This window comes from Oreochromis niloticus, linkage group LG7 (assembly GCF_001858045.2).
Source record: "Oreochromis niloticus isolate F11D_XX linkage group LG7, O_niloticus_UMD_NMBU, whole genome shotgun sequence".
Classification (NCBI taxonomy): Eukaryota; Metazoa; Chordata; class Actinopteri; order Cichliformes; family Cichlidae; genus Oreochromis; species Oreochromis niloticus.
In genome coordinates this window covers 31350129-31374786 of record NC_031972.2, presented here as the reverse complement: position 1 = coordinate 31374786, position 24658 = coordinate 31350129, and the positions used below count along the sequence as shown (strand labels likewise).

General features: G+C 39.4%; 2 protein-coding genes across 2 annotated transcripts; both read right to left on the bottom strand.

Annotated features, from left to right (window-relative positions):
* Nucleotides 1-269: 269 nt before the first annotated feature.
* On the bottom strand, nt 270-6474 carry LOC100707158 (annexin A1-like). Its single transcript, XM_003440078.3, has 12 exons — nt 6400-6474; nt 5827-5932; nt 5591-5696; nt 5291-5385; nt 3993-4106; nt 3491-3581; nt 3143-3279; nt 2622-2715; nt 1711-1806; nt 1349-1407; nt 585-707; nt 270-459 (listed from the first exon to the last, which is right to left on the bottom strand). The coding sequence occupies exons 2-12, from the start codon at nt 5893-5895 to the stop codon at nt 403-405; spliced, it is 1041 nt and encodes a 346-aa protein (XP_003440126.1). The 5' UTR covers nt 5896-5932; nt 6400-6474; the 3' UTR covers nt 270-402.
* A 703-nt stretch (nt 6475-7177) lies between these two features.
* On the bottom strand, nt 7178-23837 carry tmc2a (transmembrane channel-like 2a). Its single transcript, XM_019361302.2, has 22 exons — nt 23209-23837; nt 19703-19889; nt 17344-17382; nt 16793-17246; nt 16517-16672; nt 16304-16394; nt 16136-16217; nt 15934-16040; nt 15149-15247; nt 14654-14796; nt 14268-14415; nt 13761-13949; nt 13473-13652; nt 12877-13035; nt 12458-12586; nt 10467-10534; nt 10025-10264; nt 9810-9935; nt 9493-9571; nt 8953-9070; nt 8649-8862; nt 7178-7624 (listed from the first exon to the last, which is right to left on the bottom strand). Exons 2-21 carry the CDS (start codon nt 19737-19739, stop codon nt 8672-8674), a joined length of 2835 nt encoding a protein of 944 aa, XP_019216847.1. The 5' UTR covers nt 19740-19889; nt 23209-23837; the 3' UTR covers nt 7178-7624; nt 8649-8671.
* Nucleotides 23838-24658: the final 821 nt, after the last annotated feature.

Below are 24658 nucleotides of genomic sequence, written 5' to 3'. Positions count from 1 at the left end.
AAACTTTATTTTAACCCTAGATGGTTTTGCCAGTAGGTGGAGGCTATGGGCTTATGTAATATAAAAGCCTTACTTCTGATACAAAGTAAAGATTTTGAAGATTAAATAGAAAATACTGTACTTGATTTCCCATTTTATCTTCTGCATTTCCAATAACCAAATATATTTTAATATACATTTCTACAACTTCCTCATACGTTATCTTTCAAAAGACATTAAAAGAAAAAGAAGAAATACATTTTGCCAGAAAGAAGGCATGAAATGCTTGGTGCTGGAATAACTTCTTTATTAAAGTTTAATCTCAAAAGAACAGAGTAGTCATGCATTTCAGAGTTAAAGCTGTGAGTATTTAGTGGAATAAGTTGGTCTCGGTTTCCAGAGTAAAATGGTAACAGATGAAGTTCAAAAAGCTCCACACAGGCTAAGCAGGACTTTCCGATAGTGCTCCTTGGTGTCTTTCTGTGGAACAAAGATATTATTAGCTGAAATATTCAGATACTGTATGCTGTCATTTGAGTTCACAATTAGTAAAAGCAACATAATAACAATGGGTTTTTTGTGTTTTGCTTTTTTTTTTTTTTTACCTCTATGTCATCATTTAGGGATCTTTGGTGACAGTTCCAGTATACCTCCTTGATCTTCTTGAGGTCGACCTCAGAGCGACTCACCAGTATCCTGTTGAGAGTTTTCTCACACGTGCCTGGTTTCTGTGAGAGCAGAGCAAAGTTTTGGTTATTGAATACTGTAAAAAATAATCTAAAAGGTTATGCTGTACAGACGTTATGTTGGCGTTAAGCTCCAAACACTTATTCAAGAGTTAACCTTTCAGTGTTTTGGGTGGCCAAGAGTACGGACTCCTTCAGCAACTCGCGGTGTTCCTGTAGCTGTGCAGTATCCTAACACAACTAAATAGTATTTACAAGTACTCTCAACTGTCTGAGGCAAAAGTCTAAGCCATTCATCGTGGCATTTTCTAAATGCCATTTGTTAAACTAAGGTTATATAAAGTAAATTTAAAACAAACTAGTGCTGTTATTTGGTATGCTGTTAAGTACTGTATACTTAATATAGCTTAAGTCTTTAAGGGGACTTAATTTTTGAGGGAACAAGTAAGTGAAGTAAGTAAATAAGTGAAAAAGTGAATCTGTTTTGCAATGTAGATACTGCAGAAGTGCTCAGTTTCAAACTGCTTGAACAGTTTAAGACATCCAGCCTACTCACAGACTTGAACCTTCCTTTTAAAATACATAAATCAATGTACATTTATCTGAATGGATGAATACACACACAAGCGCACACACACACACACACACACACACACACACACACGGAAAAAAAAAATACACACCTCTAAAGCCTTAACAAGCTTCTGGGCAAAGACAGCTGGTGTGTTCCAGGCATATTTTGCTATGGACATCAAAGAGAGATAAACAGTTACAAAATGATCTCAAGTTGAGTCCAGATGCTACCTCACAGCTGTGTTATAGCCCATACCGTGGAAATCTGTTTTCAGGTTATAATCAATCTTAAATATTTCCTGATCTAAATGTACACAAGACGTGCTATGGCATCACATTTGTGATACACATTTCCTGCTCACGAGAGGATGGATTTCATCACTCGCACGTCCTTTGACCTCAGCCCACCCCCACCTTGAACAGAAAATAAAATGAAAACTACATAATCTGATGAGGACAAACATCAACTTACCAAGGTCGATGAGACAATTTTCAGTGTCTCCTTTCAGCTCCTTTTTCAGCACTGTGGGTAATTTGACGTCCGTTTGTTTGCTATATGCCTCCAATACTAACAGGTAAACAGACAAACAGGTAATTCTGGGTTATTAGACCAAATCCAAATATGTTCTTAAGGCTATGCAGCATATTTAATTAGCAGCTGAGGAAATAAATAGGTTTTAAAATATTTATAAACATAAACATTCAGATTTTAGTGAACAGTGAAACATTAGACTGAAGTTCTAAAAAAGAAGAAAGCAAATACCGCATTACTTCACCCAACAGCAGCTTCGATTGGAAATTTATGCGATTGTACGACAGATTCCAGGATCATCAGTTCAAACAACTCTATGCAAATACAACTTATTCAGAAGGGTCACCATTTTGCTGAGGTTTGGAAGAAGACCTTCAAGTTCAACTGAAATTTACAGCTGCCCACATGGAAGCGCTAAATGCCTTCTCAAGAAAGGTTTCATGGTCTGATGAGACAAAATTGAGCTATTTGGCCACAGTGACAGGAGGTATGTTTGGAAGAGTATAGCTGAGGCTTTCAAACCTAAGAAAACTGCACCAAGTGTCAAGCACAGCAGTGGTAGCATCAAGCTCTGGGACTGTTTTGCTGCTACTGATACATACATTGCACAAAGTGGGGTGGATAATTAAGAAGAAGGACTAGTTCCAAATTCCTCAGCTTTAAATAGTAAACAGACTTCATAACTCACTTAAAATCCAGACTGACTTTGACTCTGTATTGTTCTCACACTGCTGGGTGTGTTTCACCTCCTACCTGCAAGAGTGTGGTTCCACCTGTTTTTCTAGATGTACGTTGTGTCTAATGAGTCAAACCCAACCAAGAAGAAGTGTTCAGACTTTTCAAGAACTCACCTTTTCGGAGGTGAGGATAGCTGCGCTTGGTCATCAAGTCAATGAAGGTGGACACGTTGAATTTGCTGCCCTGCTCACATAATGTCAGCAGCGTCTACAGACAGACAAAAAAATGGATGATAATCATAATGACTTATACTTAACTGCAGTTCCTCTAGTGGCCACATGAGACTGGCTGCAAAAGTCAGCTACTGACTTCCACGGTAAAGTCCCTAGAATTACTACACTAATAAACATATTTACAGCCTGATACAAAGGACTGCTTTATTAGTTTGGTACTTAGCAGATAAAGCACAGTTTATGGGTGTAGATTGCTAACCAAGTGTGCTAATGTCCACCAACAACATGTTTGAATTAATGACCATCTTTTATACCCTCTGTGATTGTTACATTATGTGCACAAGAGAAACTAGTCCATATTTGGCCAAACGCCACAGATAGGAACCATCAAAACATCTTCTCACATAATTTGGTGACAACATAAAGCAAAATAGTTTAAGATTTTGGTTACATGAATTTACCTTTGTGTCTTTTGAAACAAGATCATTGTCTACGCGAGTGCTCTCATCTCTACCTCCACTTAGTAATTCCAGGAGGATCTTGGTGTAGTTGCCACTGGTCTCATTTTTAATAACTTCTTCCAGCTCTGTTTTGTACTCTGAGGAATCAGAAGAATTTCAGAATAATGGTAACAGTTTACAACAATATGATGGCCAAATGTGACTACAATAAGTCTAGCTTGCTAGCAGCTACAGACACTGGAGACACTTATGAGTGTCAGCTAGATATCTAAGATGTTGTATAAAATTCAATCTTAGTTCAGTAAACCCAAACAACAACCATGTGATATCACATGACTGTGATAAAACCTTGTTTGAAGGCCTTCTTGATCTCTTGAATCTCTTGGTTTGTTCTCGTTGCCAAAATCTCAGTCAGAACTTCCTCATCTGTGCCCATACCCTGTTGGATAAATCAAATAACAAAAATAATAAAATCTATAAACAGAAAGAAAAAAATATTTATTTAAATATCCCTCAAACAGAATTACAACTAAGTAGTTTTTTTATAACTTATTCTGATCAATATGTTTAGCTATTCCTTAACATTAGCATAAAAATATCCTTCAGTTCAAACTATGGTTCAGTGTGCTGCTGGGAGGGTTCTTGGCCCATACTGAACCCACTAGCAAATTTGTGATCACCATTTAATTCAGTTCATAGTAACACAACCTAAATGATAAACTTAGTCTAAATACGTAACCTCTTAATGAACTGAAAAAAAATTAAAACTATAACACTGCTTAATGAATTAAAACAAAAGAAGTAATATTGCCCCAAATCAAAGGTTTAGTACATAAACCACAGATCCTACCTTTGTGGCTTTCCTAAGTTCGTAGGCATCATAGTGAGCTGGTGTCATGAGCAGTCCCAGACAGATGACCTCCAAGTGTGCTGTCAGAACTGCTTTCAAATCGTCAGCCAGCTTCTGCAACACACAAGCATGATCTACATGAAGGACTACTATTCACTGTAATCATCTTTGAGCTTAAATTAAACATATGAAGGTTATCTTTCTATATGAACACTGCCTTTTTAGACCAATTGTGACTCAGTTATATGGTTGTCCAAAAATAATACAGATTTTTTTTGCATTCAGTGACAGATACCAAGGGTTCAAGCCCCTCAACATCTAGAGAACCACTTTCAATTGAAAGTTGCCTGGTGGTGGGCAATCTGTCTCTTGCGACAATGGTCGCCTATGCTCATTCAACTCAGGTATATTTCTATATAAAAGCAAGGTTGTCATTTTGAAGTAAAACTTCTATTCTGCAGCAATGACGTCAACATTTGTAGAGGAATTTCTGTTTCAGATCTATAAGAACTGGACTTCACCAGCTGCCAACTTGACCCCATTCAACCACCTTATTGCAGATGGACTCCATTTTAGCACCAATTTCAAAGGCAACAAGACTGCAAGTTTATTGAAGATCGTCACAGTTATTTTGGTCATGCCACAGTCTCCAGCAGCCATTTTCTCTAGTGTGCCTGTACCATTAGGGAGTTGGCAGGGTAGAGGCTGTTTCATGTCTGGTCTGACAGCATCTGAGATGGCAGGTATGATCGCCATGTTTGATTTTTGGAGCTAGAAGCGAACATATTCCCATGATGCGCTGAGCACTTCTCCATCACTCCAGTCTTTGCACTCCTCAGATGTTTATATTGCTCATTAACACGTGTCCCTCCCTTAGCCTGGTTCTGCTGGAGGTCTCTTCCAGTTAAAGGAAGTTCTTCCTCCCTACTGTGGCCAAGTTTTTTCCTGATCATTGATTATTGTAGTTTACTTTAATTCTGTAGGTCCTCAATGTACTATATAAAGTGGCTTGAGACAGCTATTGTTTTAAACTACTGCTTTATAAAAGATAGGTGAGACATTTGGACTCATGGAATTGAGGTTTTAGGTCAATAAGATCCTGTATTGAACTCTCATCAATTCAGAATGAGGTGGAATAAGATTTTAAAAAACATGGCAACTTTTCTTTTAATCTTTAATAGAAAGCTTTGCCGTAAACAGCAGCTTTAACCGCCACAAAGTGGATGTGGTGTAATGTATTTTCCTGTTCTCAGGCTCATGCTGTACATATTTGACTCTGTCAGAAATTAATGACTCACTCTCCCATTTTCCGTTTCATAGACTGCTTTGATATTTTGCCTCTGCTCGTTGCTTCGCTTTACCAGGACTGCAATGATCACATCCTCGTTCACTCCTGTTGGGGCAACAAGTTATATTTTACTGAAAGCACCACAAAATGTTAAAATCATTCAGGCCAAAAGAAGCAAACCACCTCACACCCAATTCAAAATTGCAATAAACGTTTTGTCTTTTCCGACCTGTATTTCAGCTTTAAACTTCATATCACGTGGAAAAAAAAAGTTCATATAATACTTTAAAACGAGAGAGAGCACATATACCTTTACTTTCAATGGCACGCCGAAGAATTGCAGTGTCGTCGCTGGCACTGAAGTTTGGATATGGAGTGACTGTTCCATAATATATAGGTTTTTCCTTACCCTTCACCTAGAAGATCAGCCAAAATAAAGACTTTAAAGGATTTAAAGAAGTTTAATTCCCAGCCAGTGAAATTCATATGAAATTCAAATACTCGAGTAAGCAGACTCAGGTGAAATATCCTCACAATATGACTCACTTTGACAGTGTCATCATCGGAGTGTCGGTCATGGGAGAAAATGTCCTTCAAACGATCGAAGAATGGCATTTTTGCTTGGATGAGAGATTTAAAAACTGAAACAAAACTGTAAAGAGAAAAGAGAAGAGCGTAAAGGTATCAAATTTGCCTCTGCAACCACCCTCGCACTCCCTTTCCATCTCATTCTGTTTAGCCCTCTGTGATTGTTAGCAGCAGGCGTGTCTGGGAGGAACCACACAAACTGCAACTCATCACAGCAATCAAACTCTCCACAATGCTCTACCACAGATATATATACTCTGTTTTAGTCATTGTGTGTTTTTGGCCACCTTGCAAATATTTATTCCTCTTTAACAGCAGTTCTGTAAGGTCCATCTAACTCCTGACCTCTACTGGTTCCACTTCCTTCCTTACTCTGTGGCTGATCTGTCCCTGTCATTATCACGTTCTTCATTAAGTTATCTTTTTCCCTTTTCTACCTTTTTTTCTACATCATTACTCACCTCAAGTTCCTCGTAACAATAAGCAAAACAAGAGTTCCAGTGTTTTACATGTCCAGGAAGAAACCCTTACCTGTGCTGCTGAAGACCGTCCTGCACTCCAGCTTGTAGCTACTGCACTGTGAAGCTCACTCTGCTGCGTCCCCACCCATCACTGTGCATTTTCACCTGCAGAGGTTCAGCCAATCACACCATACCTCTTAAATTCTTTTGAGGTGAGAGGTTCATATGCCTCTCGGACTGGTTGGGGAACTTTTCGATTCAGACTTATTTTTAAAAAAAATCTGTATGCATTACCCTTTAATCAAACCACTTATTTTATACATGCAGACAGTCAATAAAACTGACAGGTGATTTAAATGCACGCTCATAAACACTGAATTGTTGGGGTTTTAGGACAATTGTATAACTGAAACTGGTGACTTATATTTTTCTAAGTTGGCAGTGTTAAAGGTAAACAACATTGTTGATACCAATCAAACAGTACTTTCAGGTGTACTCTGTGTGAAAATGTTCCTTGATCATACCTTTGTGGCACCTTGAGTTGCACTGCAGGTAATGGAGGGAACAGGTTTTGACACAGGAGAAGCACGTATGGTATTAAAAACACTGCATTTGGTTCTGCTGGATTCATTTTAATAGAATGATGAGACCACAGGTCTCAACTATATATTTTGCCTTTTGCCCTATTTTGTTTCTTAATTTTCTTTCACTTGGCTGGAGCTCAGTGTTTCTTTTCTCTGTGGTATCATAAGGCTACCCTGGTGCCACTCATATCATTTCTATATTTTTAAATCTGTTTTTCCTACATGATATTATAAAAACAAAAAACTAAACGCTGCTGTCGGTAGTAGGGGAATATTGAAGGAAACACAGCAACTCACTGTTACTCTTGGCAAGTATGGGAACATACTGTAAGGTCTGAGTATATTAACATAACAGCAGGTGAACTGCAAAATAAAATACCAGTGTGTGTGTGTGTGTGTGTGTACAATTCACAAGGGCTGAGGGTCTGGGAGTGTCTGTGGACAGCAAGAAATGAAGTTAGCTCTGTTTGATACAGAGTAATGAGGGAATGGTGTTTGTAGTGACTAAGTTGGATTATCTTATTTAAGGTCCAGAGTGCAGAGGTAGGGATGAGATATGTCAGAGGGTAGGCTGGGTCCCAGAACTGAGGAAGCAGGTGCTGTGGAAAGTGGGCCGGGAGGTGTGATTCCTCAAAAGTACTGAGTTCCAATGATGTAAGTGAGGCTGAGGCTGAGGCAGGTGCAAGGACTGGAGCTGGCTGAAAGCTGAACCTTCAGGGAAGTGAGCAGATTGGCACAAGAATCACTATAGTAGAGAGTACAGTGCATATGTGGAAGAGAAAGCTGTAAAATCAACATTAATACTGGCAATCATGCTGCTAATAGCATAAATACACCAAATTTACAGTAATCAAGGGCATGGTATCATTACAGTAACCTATGGTAGTATACAATATATAATAGTATGAAAATTGAAAAATTAATAACATACTGGCAACTGTTCTGACAGTTTTACTACACGACAATCACTTATAGTATAAATGAAAAAGAAAATAGAAGCAAATAAAGAAAGTAAGCTGATATTTTACAAATGTTATTGAAAGAATTTTATTGGAAAGTCAGTCTCATACAATTAATACAAAGTTGGTGTAAATATAAGAAAAAATATGTGAAAATGAACACACACTGTTTCTACCTTAAGAAAATGGATGTATATCTAGGTTGTAGGTAGGTTATCTTCAAAATTATCACATTATTTTAACATTATTAACATAGTGAAATTAAATCAGTGACTACTAATATGGCTACTTCTATCTAGTTTAATAGTTTATGTGCCCTTACAGTTGTTAAGTTGAACTAAGTTGCACCTGAGTGTTTATATATTATAATTTTCCAGCCAATCAGAAACAATTTGGCTGCCTATTTATCTTTCACCACATCTACTTAAAAATGCAGGATGATGAACTTTAGCTTTCTTTATTTGACTTTCACCATTTCTTCTCTCCCTGTCTTTGTATTATTATGATCTAGACCTGGCACCAACAATGCCATGTCAGATATTTCAAGTTTAGACAGAAGCTATTGACCAAGAGATGTCCCGTTTGGGCCATACATTTGGCTAAAAGGGCTAAATATGGTTGCAGTTTAGCTACTGAGCAGAAACATAGATGGACTGTACTGTGGGTTACAGTTTATAGGATAAAAATATCCAAAAATTCTTTCCAGCTGACTTCAAGGAGCTGTTAATAAAGTCTTCAGTGAAATTAAGAAAGACTGAGGAATGAAAACAACCTACAGGAACATTAGTTTCTTTCACTGTTATCTCGGAGGTGGCCCTCTCCCACGGCCTCGACCGGGTCCAGGTCCTCTGGGTCCAGGTGGCCTGCTTACTGGCGCTCGAGCATTAGGATTGGGCGATGCAAGAGCCACATCTTTCTGCAGGTTAACACCTTTGCCGGCTGACCCGGGCTTTGTCTTTGTTGGTTTTGGTTCTGGCTCCGGTGGTTTTTCTGTTCAGGGAGAGAGAAAACAGTCCACTTTGTAGCCTAATCAGAGTTACGCTTTGAAAATCAAAGCTATCATCAGGGTGTGGTTCTGACCAGGCTCTGGTGGATCAGGGGGAATGAGGGATCGGTTCGGCAGCAGGTCCTCCAGGTCTTTCATGACCTGGTTGGTGGTGTCTGCATTGTTCCGACGATTCTTCTCCTCGTCGCGAGCCTGGATTGAGAAATAGAGTTAGGCAGTAATAGTTTTGGAGCTTCTATTGGACACAAGAATAGATGCACACAATATGGTCTTTGGGTATGATGTACTATAAACAAGAAAAGAGTAGGAATTACAGTTGGCTTGTTCGTTGAGCAGATCTTTAAGTAACTTAATGTCCCAAAATAGAGGGAATCTATGTCTGATGGCATGTAATAACAATCTTGGATCTAACATTAGTTCATTAGCAGTAAAAACCTTCAGGAGTGCCTTGAGGTAAACATAAATGTCTCTATCAAACATCACGACCACTATCACTAGCTAAATTTCTGCTCAAAAGTTATTATTCCAAGTCATAGTTTCAGCAGTGCTCAGCTCCACAGCAAGAGCCCCATTCAGCACATGTGCAGACTGAACTGTGGACTTTTTCTACACACCATCTTCATCTTTTTCTTCAGCTCCATGTTGGAGTTTTGGTATGCTTCAGATACTGAGTTCAAATAATAGATGGCGAGCCTGTAAAAGAGATGGGACAGGATTCATTTTCTTGAAATTTTCTTTAAAAAAAAAGGGATTTTAAGTAATTGCACACCCGCATGTAGGCCAGTTTGTGCTTCTATTGTTCAGTTTTAGAATGTATGATTACATAAGATTAACATTACAAAATTGGCAAAACGTTCCACCAAATGAGTAATAATATATTTAGGGCCAAAATTGAAAATGATGCATGGGTTTTATGTGTGTCTGCACTCACACCATGAGGAGTACAGCTGGTATAATGAGACCGGGGTTAGCTGCATAGCTAAAGAGTGTCCCCATGAAAGCCGGCAGGTCCAGGTCAATCGTCTCCATGACCACGTCAAACATCTTGTCCTTTCCACTGCAAACAATAACTCACTTGCTGTATTTCATATTAGCAAATCACTTCATGTATCTCATGTTCAGATTAATATCTGTGCTTTTTATCACCTGAAAGGCCCACAGTCAAATGAAGGTGGCAGCGTCATGATAGTGTAGACAACAGGTAGCAGGCTGAGGAAGAGCACGAGGAGCAGGAGACCCATGTAGAAGTTGTTGGACTTGGAGGCCTTGAAGACTCTCTCGTGGGGGACGTTAGTGGCCATCACAGCCCAACACTGATAGTACATGGAGCTGAGGAGGCGGAGCACATTGATGCCCACCAGCCCAGGAGCATAAAATGCTCCCATCCTGATATCAAAGAGAATCAAGTGAGCAGGTAAATACCAGCACGAGATTGGGTTATCACCAGAAATAGGTCAAATTTAAAAACACTGAGTAGGAAAAAGATGTATTATAATTATCACATAAATGGTTTCTCAGCTTTAAAGTAGCATGATAATTAGAAGGGTTGTAGATCAGTGTACATGGCACTCATAAGAAGAGTTTGTACCAAATCATGCCTTGATTGAAGACCAATCCAAGAACATTGCCACTGATGTCAAACTCACCATATGATGGCTGAAGGGACAAAGACAAGTATTAGTTTCGCAGCAAAACAGACTAGTGGGTACAGGAAACTGGAGCAAGCATTAATATTTGTCAGGTAATTCAATTAAAACGCTTCAAAAGACACCAGCACTTGTCAAGTGGTCATGCCTCTAGCTCCAGTATGCAGGTGGATGAGTTCTGCAAACTATCTAACAAAATGAATGCAAGGATACATTTTTAGATCAATTTTGGTCTCATTTTGAGCCTGGTTCTGCCAGAGGTTTCTTCCTGTGAAAAGGGAGTTTTTCCTTCCCACTTTCGCCAAGTATTTACTCACAGGGGGTCAGATTTTGTGCCAGATTTTCTTTCAGGCAAATGCCTCCAAACTACTAAGAATAGTACCAAGGACACTAGCAAAAAAACACAATCAGAGAAAATTAAGGGGAAAGGGTTAGGGATAAGGTGAGAGCCAGTGTCTGTGGCCACCACCTGCAAAAACATTACTTTATCGTTTTGAGTTATCATTTTGTTAGCACTGCGCGTTTTTTTTATGTTCATTTGCACCAAAGTAGCTGAAATGGATCCACAGTGGTTTATGATTCCTAACCAGACAGATTATTATTTCTGAAGTTTAACAGACTTTGTGTTATACTGTGATAATCAAGTGTTCTCTTAATTTTTATTGAGCCACATTTCATCAAAAGTTTCATCAAATGCTTCACGATTCTAATGTCCAAACCTACAGTGGACTTCTGGTGTATTCCTAAATAAAATCCATATTACTACATCTTGTTTTACCGAAGACATACTGACATCTTATGAAAGCAAGGTTAGCCTCAGTTTGAGGCTCCTCTCCACATGTACAGTGTCCAGAGATATGAAGGAGCTGTGGACAGTTTACATTAATTTGCTGTATTTTCCGCACTATAAGGCGCACTTAAAATCCTTTAATTCTCTCAAAAATCGACAGTGCATCTTTTAATCCGGTGCGTCATATGTATGAATTCCGGTTGTGCTTCCTGACCTCGAACCAATTTTATGTGGTACACTGCACTCAAAAATCTGTCAAAAAATGTTGTAGTGGGACTTTGGTAAGCTACGAAGCCGCACCGCTTGATGGATTGTCGGAGCATTGCGGCTTTTGTACTCAGGAGCCTCGCGGAGTAATGTGGGTCCAAAACTCCGTCCGCTTCAGGTCCCAAAGTCAAACAAACACTGCAGCATCACTGAGAGTTAAAAACCGTCTGAATTCTTTCACCTTTAATAAAATGATCCGCGTTGCTGCGTTACCAGGTGTAACAATTAAGTTTAACAGGCCAGGCATCCATGAAAACAGAATTTATTAAATTTAACGGAGTTAGAAGTTAGCAGGAAGTTAGCTCGCTAGTTCCCACCTAAACATGATATAGCATGTTCTGACTGAGAGATTTCTGAAAAAATTAAAACGTACAGCTCTGCTATCACTTCCAACATAAATGAAGACAGAAAACTAAACAGCAGTGATGTTTGTAGGGTTACTGAAGTTGGACCAGCTGGTATATAATGATGTGCTAAGTGATCGCTAGCAACACAGCTATGTTAGCATTACATAAACAGTAAAGCTGGAGGATAAACGCTAACTTCAATCGCATGGCAGGATGCTGTAAACGGACCAAACTTCAGTCAGGAGAACAACTGAGATAATTCATCTACAATACGAGGTTAATATACTGCAACAACATGGGAATAGAGCAGCTGCGAGAGAATTCAACATTAATGAATCAATAGTATGGAAGTGGAGGAAGCAAGAAGAATGAGTTGAGTAAAGTTTGACTTATCTGACTGTTTTGTTTCGCTTAATGCACCTTATAATCGGGTGTGCCTTATGTATGAAAACAGACCCGTTCATCGACAGTGCGCCTTATAATTTAGTGCGCCTTATGGTCCGAAAAATACGGTAATCAAGAGACTTACAAATCCAGCCTCCAGGTCCCAGCACCAGCAATAGTTGAGGAAACGCACAATCACGGCTCGGGCAAAGTCACCAATCAGGATGGTCAGGTAGGACACCTGGATGTCTGACACAGTCAGCTTCACAAACTCCTGGAACAGCACAGTTAAACATAAATTTTAACACTTCTAGTTCATGCCTTCTTTGGAGTAATTTAAAACTGCTCTGTGTGATGCATGAAAAATATGAACTGTGTTGGGGGTATTCCATAATTTCCCAATTTTTGGCACATCAGATGAAGAAGGAGGAAGTTTCTGATCACATTATCCAGACCCAAGTAATTATGTTTTCTGAAGACATGCATTTAAAATAAGTGGTTGTGGTCTGTCTTGCAATTGAGATGTTTATAGATATATAAAAAATAAGTTGTCATTTTATTTACAATGCCCACTGCAGTCTCCCAGCAGGGTCCTCTAATGACATCAGCTGGGTCCATTGGAGGTGGGGTGGCCTCCGAGTCATTCATCAGACGTGAGTAGTTAGCGTAGTACTCCTTCATGGCCCAGATGGAGGCGTTCTTTATGGCCTGCTCTTCCTCCAGCTGAGGAGAACAAAGAAGATAATCTCTGTGTGTGTGTGTGTGTGTATGTATATATACATATTGATATAATGATAGATGAGCTATAGATAGATAGATATGAGAGAAAGAGAGAGACAGAGATATAGAGACAAGAGACATAGAGATATAGATATAATGATCTTAATTGGAGAAGATTTTCCTTCAATTAACCAGTTTGAAATGTGGATGATGGACTCTTCTAATATTTGTAATGTGCAGTTTTATTTATTTATTTGCTCCAACTGCAACAGAGAGAAAAGTAAAAATTTTAAAAATCTTAATGTGAGAGGTAAATTTTTGTAATATATGTAACCATTTCATTTGAGTGCTTCTGTACAAGGTTAAATTTTGGCTCAACTTTACAATAACTCAGATAAATGTGCCACTGTCAAATTGAATGGAGACGACAGCTGCAATACCTTGGTGTTGACCTCATCAAACAGGGCGAACAGAAACGTGTAGAGGTTTCCGAGGAAGAGGGCAAAGATGCGTCCGAGCTGCCATTTGAGGGCAATCCGAGGGTGGTAGTCCTCCAGCTCAGCAATGGTCTCAAACAGAGGTGGACACACCAGCCCCAGAAGAGACATGACGATCTCCATCTGAACAAACCAGTCAAAATGATTCATAAGCTTTTATTTTCGATCTCCATCATCTTTATATAAACCGAGCTAAGTATTTACAAGCATTGTGACTGTGACCAACATTACCTCATTCTTCTCGTACCAGCTGAGGTCGTCCCTTGTGGCGAACTCCTGAGATCTCTTCACCACAAAGTAGATGAGGTACCCACTGCCACCGAGGCTACAGGTGATCAGGAAGTTAGCAAGGACTCTGAGGAACCTGCGCAGATGGATGTTCTCGTCCTTCTGGTTCTCCTGCTCGTCCACAATGGACTCCTGTTCTTAGCCAAACATGAGGGGAACTGACTGTCAGTAGAGCACTTTTTCATTATAACAAGCAGTTATAACCAAGCTATTATAGAGACTAAAAGGGTGAGGTCGTTTATGATCCCTTTATATTTCACACAGGAATACATTTTTGAATGGCCCTATTTATGTACAATAAAATCATGCCTACAATATAAAATAAGATAATAAAGTTTCCTTGCTAGACCAATTCCTGTAAAAACTACAAAATATTGTAAGAGAAGTGTATTGGATGTTGTATATATATCATACTGAGCATCCCAAAGGCTTTAAGCTTGCTCTGGTTACCTTGAAACTGGTGGTGATGGAGGCGTACTTGTTGTCAGCGGTCTCTGCATTGCCAATGAGGTAATCCCAGCTGGTGAACATCTTCCAGGCGAAGGTGAAGTCTGAATCCTCCCCGTCTCCACCACCAACATCAGCATTTTTGGCCATTCTGCAAGCAAAGAAAGTAAAAAATACCGTACCTACTAATTCACCTTCAGATATTTTTCACAAACTAATCAAAACTTTTGGCAAAAAATCAATCAATCAATCAAAATATCCCTGCATCCATCCGTTTTCTTAACTGCGCATTGAATTTAGGGTCACCTGGTTTGTGAAGTAGGTGACTGAACTGTTAACAATTAAAAAGGCAAATGCATGCGTCCTTCTGCGCTGTGCTGCAGACTCACGTGCGGATCACAAGCATCAGGCTGTAACCGAAGGTGCCGATGCCGACCATGAGATAGGACAAAGGTAACCTGAACTTTAGCACACCGATGGTCCTCTGGTTGTTGTAATATCCGTAGAACAGCACTGAATATTTGCAGTACCCCTGAGAATGGAAGGAATGACATCATGTTTTCTCACTTATCTTTCTTGCCTAGTGATCAAAAAGGGATAAGACTGAAAATATAAAAAAATAGCATTAATTGAAATGGTGAGATGCTCCATCAGAGATCTGACAGTTATCTTATGCTTGTGTGCTCCAGGTGGTAATAAAAGAAATATATATATTTTTTTACTTTTCCTTCCTCTTGAGACCATTGTGGCTGTCAACAGACAGGAAAAGTGAATATTCATCGCAACTCAAGTTATTTTCCTTTGTCTAAAACATCTGATGTTTGATAGAGCACCAAAGGTTCCTGTATTTAGAAAGAAAAGTGTTCATTTTGCATTAAACTCACATTGAAGTCCATGAGGACAGAGTAGTCTTGAGCAGTATCCTGCTCTGCTCTGGGTACAGTCTTCCTGGGAACAGACCCATAGGGAAGACCCATCAGGACCTGGAGATGATATGAAACCCTGAATTTGTTTGTGTGAATTACAGTACACCTTGTTCCTGACAACATGGCGACAAATTCCAATTTCGTCATTGAATAGCCATCAGCTGACTCTCTTTTATCAACATCTAGTGTTCTTAAATGAGAGTTTACTAACAGAAAGGTTCGATCTTAGCTGTCAGGAAAACTGGACACGCTTCTTGAAATGTCTGAATGTTCAGTGTGGCCTTCCTAGCAATGGCAAATTTGTATGAAAGAAAGCTTTCGTGTTTTAGTTTAATCGATTCAAAAAAAAAATAAAAAATGAATCGATTTGAAAAAAAATGTGCCTTGTGACCCCATCTCACTGCCTCTATCTCTGAATTCTTATCTTTTTGAACTAACTGACCCAGGAGCTGATGTTTGTCGCACGCTAAGTGTGTAAACTGAAATAAACAAGACTTTACTTGAGAATTTACATGGAGGGAAAGGTAAATGGCTTCAAAGTGTTGTTTATATAGTGAAAAATGGGTGTTTGGTAATTCTTGTCTGTGTAGGTGGAGACTACCTTGTGTTGCTGTCTTTAGTAACCAAATTAGCTGTCAGTCAATCCCATTGGATTAAAGCTCTTGTACATGGAAGCATCAACATCTGACCATCAACAGTACAGTTTTTGCATTTTTGCATTTTTCTGAGTAACATGATGTCACCTCAGGGATAACCACAAGTCCAAAGGTGAAGCCAAAAAGCACGAGGTTCATGCCATACATCCATCGCAGGAAGATAAAGTAAGATGCAACAGATGACCCAAAGTGGCCTGGGGACAGTGAGAACATTTTTCGTTTTTGCATCTGTCCAGAAGGAGGTTTCCATTGCTGTTAAACACACATGTGCTGTAAACAACAAACTTACTTTCCACCTCCTTGATCTTCCTCTCCCAGGGGATGCACGCTGTTCTGAAATTTTCAAAATCCCTCTGAAACTTGATCCATTTCTTAAATTTAAAAAACAAAATGACAGCAAATCAGAGAAGCAAAGCACACGCAAATACAAGGATGAAATCTGAATATTGTGCCTAACCTTTGTCATCATCACTTTGTAGGCATACCACTTCCGGCCTTTCCCTTTCCCCAAAGCTCCTTCAAACTTATCCACAAATTCTTGAGCCTCTCTGTGAAGAAATGGAAAAAATGTTCATTAGAATGCAATTAAACCGTTTTAAAAATACAAATATTTCAGTCAAAGATAAGTTTAATGCTAAAATATGAGTAACATGAGAAAGAAGGAGATTACTTTAGGTGTTTGAGCCGCCGCTGCATCCTCCATGGTTTATTCCTGATGTTGGCGATTAGTTTCTTCTTCTCCTCCACTTCCTCCATCAACCGAGCCATCTCTCCCTCTGACATGGACTCCTCTTCCTCACTCGAGTTGGAACTGGAATCTGATGAACTGGTGGAGAAAGGACAGACGGAGTCAAATCCCACATGACTGACTGTTAGGGAATTGAGGGGAGCCTAAAAATAATCTTAAAGATTCATCGTGAGGATACAATGAATTCCTCTGACCTACCTGTCACCCTTTTTCTTCTTCTTCTTCTTGTCCTTGTCATCATCCTTGTCTTTGCCCTTGTCCTTCCCTTTCCCTTTGCCATCACCCTTCTTACCCTTAGTCTCCTCTTCCTCTTCCTCCTTCTTTCCTTTCCTCCCTCCTCCCTTCTTTCCCTTCTTTCCTTTCCCCACATCACTGTCGTCATCATCACTGTCCTGGGCTTTGCCTCCTTTCTTCTTATTGGCTGCTCCTCCTCGCTTCCTCTTGGGAGGCTCATCCTCACTCTCATCCTCATCATCACCACCGCGTTTCTTGGCCGGCTTCTTCCTGTTTGCTCCCCTCCGCCCCCTGGGAGCTTCGTCTTCCTCATCCTCATCCTCATCGTCGCTAGCAGGTTTTTTGCCTCGTCCTCGTCCCTTTGCGCCTCCTCTTCCTCCAGCCTGCCTCCTGTTCGGTCTCCTCTGAGTGCCACCATCTGTGTAAACCACACGGTTGATGTTCTGAGCATTTAATTAGACTCTGGAATTTTCATCGTTGTAATAAAGAAGTGAAATGCAGTTTTATTCACTCACCGTCACTTTCACTTAAATCCCCGTCTATCTCGATCCCAACTGAGGAAGAACACAGACACACAATCAAAAAGAAAACAACACAATCAAATAATCAGCCCGGCTTGAACCATATCACCCGCCTTCCCCAGCACAGCTTACAGATATCATTTATAGACTCTTTGCCTGCAGGATTTTTTATCATCAACTGGCTTCAGGATATAAGATGACACGTTTAAAATGCATTCAGACTGCCTACGTGGTTCTCAAGTGTGGTAAAAACAAAAACAAATAAAACTTTAATAACTTAACCAGGGGGTCGTTACTGCTCAAGAAATCAAGATTTCAAGTTGCAGATGTAATGCGAAGTGTATCATATTTGCTACACAAGTTTTTGTGAGTTTTTGACACTTTCACATTATGAGTGTAATTGTTTTCCCCAAAAACCTAAATAAATTACCCAATAGATTGCACAATTTAAAATAAAAGCAAATTAATATTTAAATGCTTTTTTATTTGTCAGAAGGTTCAATTAAATACTTTTTTAAAAGTTGAACTTTCTGGCCTTTATTTCATGAATCAGGTTTTACGGGGTTAATAACGTTAATTTAATTAAAAATTTAAAAAACTGGACTTTTTTTGTAAAGTGAATGTATCACACTTAAGAAGGGAGGATACCTTACTCTAAAATTATAAAAACGATTGGTGATAAGTGCTTAAAAATGTTTACCAGCAACATTCTTAACACATTTTTAGTGGCGGGGTTTTAAATGTCCCTTGAATGTTTTGGGGTGATTTTTAAAATGACCAGTGCAGCGTCAATGGAACATATCCCAGCTGACTTTGGTTGAGAGGCAGGGTGCACCCTCAACAGATCACTAATACTGGCCAACACAGAGAGACTGCCAACCACACACTCCCATGTGTACACCTCTATAATTACAGACAAACTTCACAAACAAGTCTTTGGGCTGTGGAACGAAGCTCAGAGGGAACTGATAAGGTTCTTTCCCCTGGAGCATACAGTGTACCTTTAGTATAATGTCAGGTGTCATGCTAATTACTTTTTAGTCAAATGCCAATAAAACAATGATTTTTTTAATTATTATACACAAAAGTTACTGATGACTACACTGTATATAAATATTTCAGGACAGTAACTGATACTGACACTTCAAGCAGAAGATAGTTTGATGTTGTTCTCTTTCTTTATTTACTGCATTTCCATGTGTGTTTGCACAGTTTTCAGTAAATTGCAGCATCTTGTTCTCAAAACAATACATAAAAACAAATCCAAATTCAAGATGCAAAAAACTTGAAAATACAAGAAGTGCTGTGTAACACTGGCTCAGATAACTAACTGAGGTGCAAGTACACCATGTGAAAAGGGCAAGAAATAAACTGACTATAAAAGCACGGGGAAGTCTTTAGATGAAGAGACACAGCAGGAGACATGAGATAGCTGAGAGCATGTAGACAAGAAAGACTTTGAATATATTATACAATGAAACTTACACACACATGCACACATCATGCATTTCCAATATTAACTGAGCCTCTTGCCCTGTTCATTAGTCTGGACTGCACCTCACTGCACTAAAAAGCACTTTAAAGACAGGTATTGTTACATTGCACTGATCTGTTACATGCACTTGTATTTTGTATCATGTTGTGCGCTGCTGGATGTGTCTTGTGATGGGTGAGCAGACCAAGACTAATTCCTTCCCTGTGTTGCAGAAGTAGTGAAAGTAAATGTGAAGTTGAACTAGAAGAAGGAACACAACCCTAATCTGTAAAGTTAGGGGCGGGGGTATTAAAGATAGAAATATAATTTCATAATTAGTGACATACTAGTTTCACATTGTGAAACAAAAAGATACTGCCAAACATAATATTTGGTTTCTTGGGATTGTTTTTGCCCTGTGTTGCTGGACAAGAGCAACAAGAGAAAATATCCTGAGCTATAGAGCATCCTGCACCAACCTTGAGAGCGTTTAAAGTCATGCAGGTTTTTACAATAACACAATTAACTCTTACACTGCGAGCACTTCAAAGTAAGTGGAAGTGTTGCATTGGTCCAAAAAGAGAAAGCAGCCAAATTTACATCAGGTGGATTTTTCCTTTTACAGGCACAATGGACAGGAACGTCTAACTGCACTAACGCGCCTTCTGAGCGATCTTCTTACTGCAGCAATCACCTTATTCAGCAAAATGAGGCCACAAGTTAGTGGATCAAATTAAAGAAGGAAGCCAACATGATGTCAGACCCTAGACCCAAAAGTAAAAAGGTTTGAATCCTCCTTGAGTAGGTAAACCTGTCTGCAGTTTCTTCAATTACAAGTGAAACTAAACGAATCCGCCAGTCGTTCAGCCATAAACTCACCTTCTTCCATTTTAGCCGCATCACTTTTTCTCGGCATGATGAAAAATAGGACGTGTCTGACCCTCTGCGTCCTCTGCAGTGCTTACAGAGCCCGACCCCTTCAGATGGCTGACTCTCCTTTGCCTCGGATGCCTGCCAAGCACCCAACTCAGGTATCCGGCAGTCCCGTCACTATGGCGACTGTGAGCTGCTCAACAGGTGAGTTCGTGGATAAGTCAAGCAAATTCCTCAGAAGCTGGGACACTTATGTTTTATTAACATACAGATGCTATGACATACAGCTGTGGCTTATCAGGGGGGGGGGTTAATAATCAGTCTTTCACTAAACTCAGTGTAGCCCTACTTCTTCACTGCTCTTCCCAACAGACCATAGATCCACATTATCTAATGAGCCTTTGGGCACTCTTACTTGTCTTGTTACTGGACCACACACACACACACACACACACACCACCACCACCACCACCACCACCAGGCCAGACATCCTAAAGATTTAATGAAGGTTTTTGTTTCTCTCTGTCTGTCACAGTAAGCAGGCCGCAAACACCTTGAGATCAACTTGCAACCTTCATACCTTTTTGTTTTAGTTAATAAAAATAAGGCAGGCGTTGGAATCGGCCCACCTGAAGCAGAGGCTGACAGTGATGGCTGAGTGTGTTGAGACAGAAAAGGTAACAGCAGCGTAACCCATCAAGGACTCATTAAATAATAGAACAGGGCTCATTTTTCACATCCAAAATGATTCCATTACACGGTTGTCAGCTCCCACAGGTAAGAGGTGGATTACATCTTTTAAGACCTGTTGCCTATTCACAGAATATTGGCACATACTGTGTGAATAGTGCCATGGAAAGCATTGCCATGAAGCCTCCAGGTACACAGGTTTCTATGCTGATGCTAATGCCAGAGGAGGTTTCATAACTGAGTATCTGGCTTTAGTGTACACACTAAAGCCAAATTTAACACCAACAGGTAACATTACAGTGGCCATGTCCGTCTTTTATGTACAGTCTATCATATAACTCCAGTTCAGTGTGTATGTGAAATACTCATGAAATCAATTGTTGCTTAGCTACCCAGTAGATACTTACCAACACTGACACATTTGGATTTAATCCTTAAAATTACAAAAACAAATATATCAAATTGGTAATCACAGGGTGTGCAACTTTAAATTATTTAATAAAACTGCTTATTTCTTATTTATTTTACAACAATGGATACCAGGCAGAAAAAAAAAACATCCAGTGTTTCTGAATCAATATTTCATGCAAGGTCATCATAAAATATATATAAGCAGTTAGAAATTAAAGGCTCAGGTGTTGTAATGTTAACTGTACATCTGCAGTGGCACTATTTATCACCATATTAAAAAAAAAACAGTGTTTTATTTCTCCCTATCCCCCCTCTGATCTAAAACATGGCTGGGACCCTGGTAAATGTATAATCTGACACTGTCCGACACTGTCATGATCATGAAGTTTCAGCGACGTCCAAGAGCTCTGCTTGACATGATTTGGAAGATTAGGATCAATGTTAAATGGCCTGTATTTATATAGCGCTTTACTAGTCCCTAAGGACCCCAAAGCGCTTTACATATCCAGTCATCCACCCATTCACACACACATTCACACACTGGTGATGGCAAGCTACATGGTAGCCACAGCCACCCTGGGGCGCACTGACAGAGGCGAGGCTGCCGGACACTGGCGCCACCGGGCCCTCTGACCACCACCAGTAGGCAACGGGTGAAGTGTCTTGCCCAAGGACACAACAACTGAGACTGTCCAAGCCGGGGATCGAACCGGCAACCTTCCGATTACAAGCGAACTCCCAACTCTTGAGCCACGATCGCCTCAATCGGTCATTAATCCTAATTTAATATCCTAATCAAGGACTTTAAACTTGGCACTAGAGGCAGTAACAAGGCTGTCTAATTTGCACGTGTAAACAGTGAATAAAATGTAATGTGTAGGCGTATGAAAATAAAACTGTGATTAAAAACATTAATGGAATATTTTTGATCAGCATGTTTTTTTTCTGTTTTTTTTTTTAATAGTTTTTTTTGTGGACTTCATATTACCCACAAATTAAATGACTTAACTGTATTTACATGTTGGTAATGTTTGCTTTTTCACTGGTAGGGTGTGATGGTGTTTAAACTGGAGTTTAAGCAAACACACCGGTCATGGGTGAAATATTCAAACAGAAACCACAGGCTCACTCTTTCACTGTAAAAGATGCATGTACAGACATCTGCACACTTATAATGGCTCCCATGTTCACAGTTGCATTTTTTAACAGTACAATTTATTGTCAGAAATACAATATATGACTTTCCAAGTTAGAGAGAGATCTTGAGGGGTAAACAGCGAAGAGATTAAAGGTCTTTTAGTGATATCTGGTGTACCATACTAAATGTGCTAAATACAAGAATAACTCCACTTGATAATGTAGCAGTGGTTATGAGTCCATCCATTTGGACGGGTAAAGCAAGGTGAACACGGTGGAAACTGGCAGTCTGAATGTGCAGTGGAACCACTGCTTAGGAAAGGTGGCATGATTTTGCAATTTCCAATAGAGCTGGAGGTTATCCAACCTCTCTGTTGCACTAAATACACACTGAGGTTCAAAGCACAGGGGAGATCTGGTGATTCTTAATTGGTATAGATGTGAAGTAGATAAAATGCCCCAGATAGTAAGATGAGATTAAACTGATGTAGAGTTTTCATCCACATTATCATTAAAGTCAAGATTGAAATCTCAGTGCTATATAAATGTTGGATCAATGTTAAAATACTGATGAAATCTGACAGTGTATGTGTATGACAGTGTGATTTATAGTTGAAAAGTTGTTATCAGTTAGACTGTTCCATCGCACCCCTCTCACATTGGTACACCCCATCTGTACATATATTGCTGAACATGCAATACATTGACACATATTGTAGACAGTGTTGCCAACTTAGCGACTTCGTTGCTATATTTAGCGAGTTTTCAAACCCCCTTAGCGACTTTTTTTCTAAAAAGCGACTGGCGACAAATCTGGCGACTTTTTCTGGTATCATTGGAGACTTATTTATGACGACTTTTTGACGTGAAAGCGCGTATCGCTCAACAACAAGCAGCGGTGTTGCCGTGGGCACCTCGCCCGAGCCAAAGCGCTCACAGGCGGATAGTCCTCCCCCAGCTGCTATCAGGGCAGGAGATGTTCACATCTATGCGTCCAAACTGCAAATGAATCGCGCATGAGCGAAGCCGCTGCTCCCGCACTGACTGTAACGGAGTCAGTTCTTCTTTTACTGTTATGTTGTTTTGTGGATCACAAGGTTTAAAACTACTTATAAACACACACACACACACAAAGTAACTCCACCTGAGTGCCTATTTCGGGTCACTTTTGCCGGTCCAAGCCCGGGTAAAGGAGCAGGGTTGGAATTGTGACATTAAAAAAAACAATAATTGCTAAAAGAAATTTAATTTGTAGTTCTACGTTTTTTACTCACTTTATGTCTCGTTCCACGTTGTTATTTCTCTCTTCAACAACTTAGGTTACAATTACATTAGCATGACCAATTATGCAAATCAGGCGATGACGTCATTTAGCGACTTCTAGTGACTTTTAGGACTCCTCCTTGCTGAGAAGTTGGCAACACTGATTGTAGATGTATGACTGTCACCGTGGTCATTATTAGATACATCAAAAATGTCATTAACTGAAGTTAGATTGCTAACGTAACTGATACTAAAGGCGGATTATATTAGCTAGGATGAGTTAGTGAAACAGAGAGAGATGTCTTAGGTGGAAAATTTCAAATCTGACCAAAGTATGCCCTTTCCTTAACTTTTTCATGTCCTTCATTCACTTTTTGGTTTTGGTTTCTTTTGTAGATGAAGCGACTCGGCAAATTGAAGCAGTGACAGTCTGTGAGTTCTCCTTTAACTATAGGTAACTCCCAGTTAGGATGCAGACTAGAGAAGGACATCATTCAGTGCAGGAGTGAATTCACCAAAATTATTGTAAACTAATCTTGATTTCATAAATTAAATAGCCTGATGTAAAGTTGTCTTTTGCTGCTTATGTTAGAGCCTAGTCTTTAATAGAACTGTTAAAATGTTTTAATCAACACCATTACATCATTTATCATAATATTAGATAAGTAAAATATATTAATCTGAAGTATTTTAGGTAATTTGTTTTGTTTAACATCAGTTGAATTTCCACTTATGTCCTCTTGGTCTTTAGTAGTTACTTTCACATTGTTTTTATATTAACTGAGGGTGCAAAAGTGGTCAGAATTCAATGAAAATTAAGTTGACAGCATGGCGGACCATCAGGGTTTCCACTCACACCCAGCAAGAAGAAAAGTGGGATGAGTAATGTTTCTGGGTTCTAGGAGATGTTTTGGCACGTTGTGAAACCAGTTGAGTGAAGCTGAGATTAAAGTTGGAGTAAAATGTGAGTTCTCGTGTCATCCTTACATACCTCCATAACAGTATAACTCTGATTTAACGTATATTAAATTATTGTTTGCTTTCTGGGGTGACTAGTGACAACAGTGACGATTAGATGCCCACATTAAATTATTTGGCTGCCATGAGCAAATTTGACAATGGAACAAAAGAACCCCAGCAATGAAATTACAACTACTCACACTCATGTGAATACAATTCCCAAATGTATAAAATACAATTCACACCAAACCATATTATCCTGGGTTACAATATCCTATTAAACAGTATATAAAAAACAAATGCATATTAGTGCTGTCAATAGATTTTTTTTTTTTCGCCTGTCCCGTTTGGTTCTTTTGCCATCAGAATTATTGTCTAAAGGCAAAGAAAGATGCCCAACGGATTTACTTTAACAAATGGACCATCCCAGCCTTGCCGTATTGGTCTATTTGATACACCTTTGCTTTTATTGTTCATTTTATTTTATTTTCACTTGCTAAA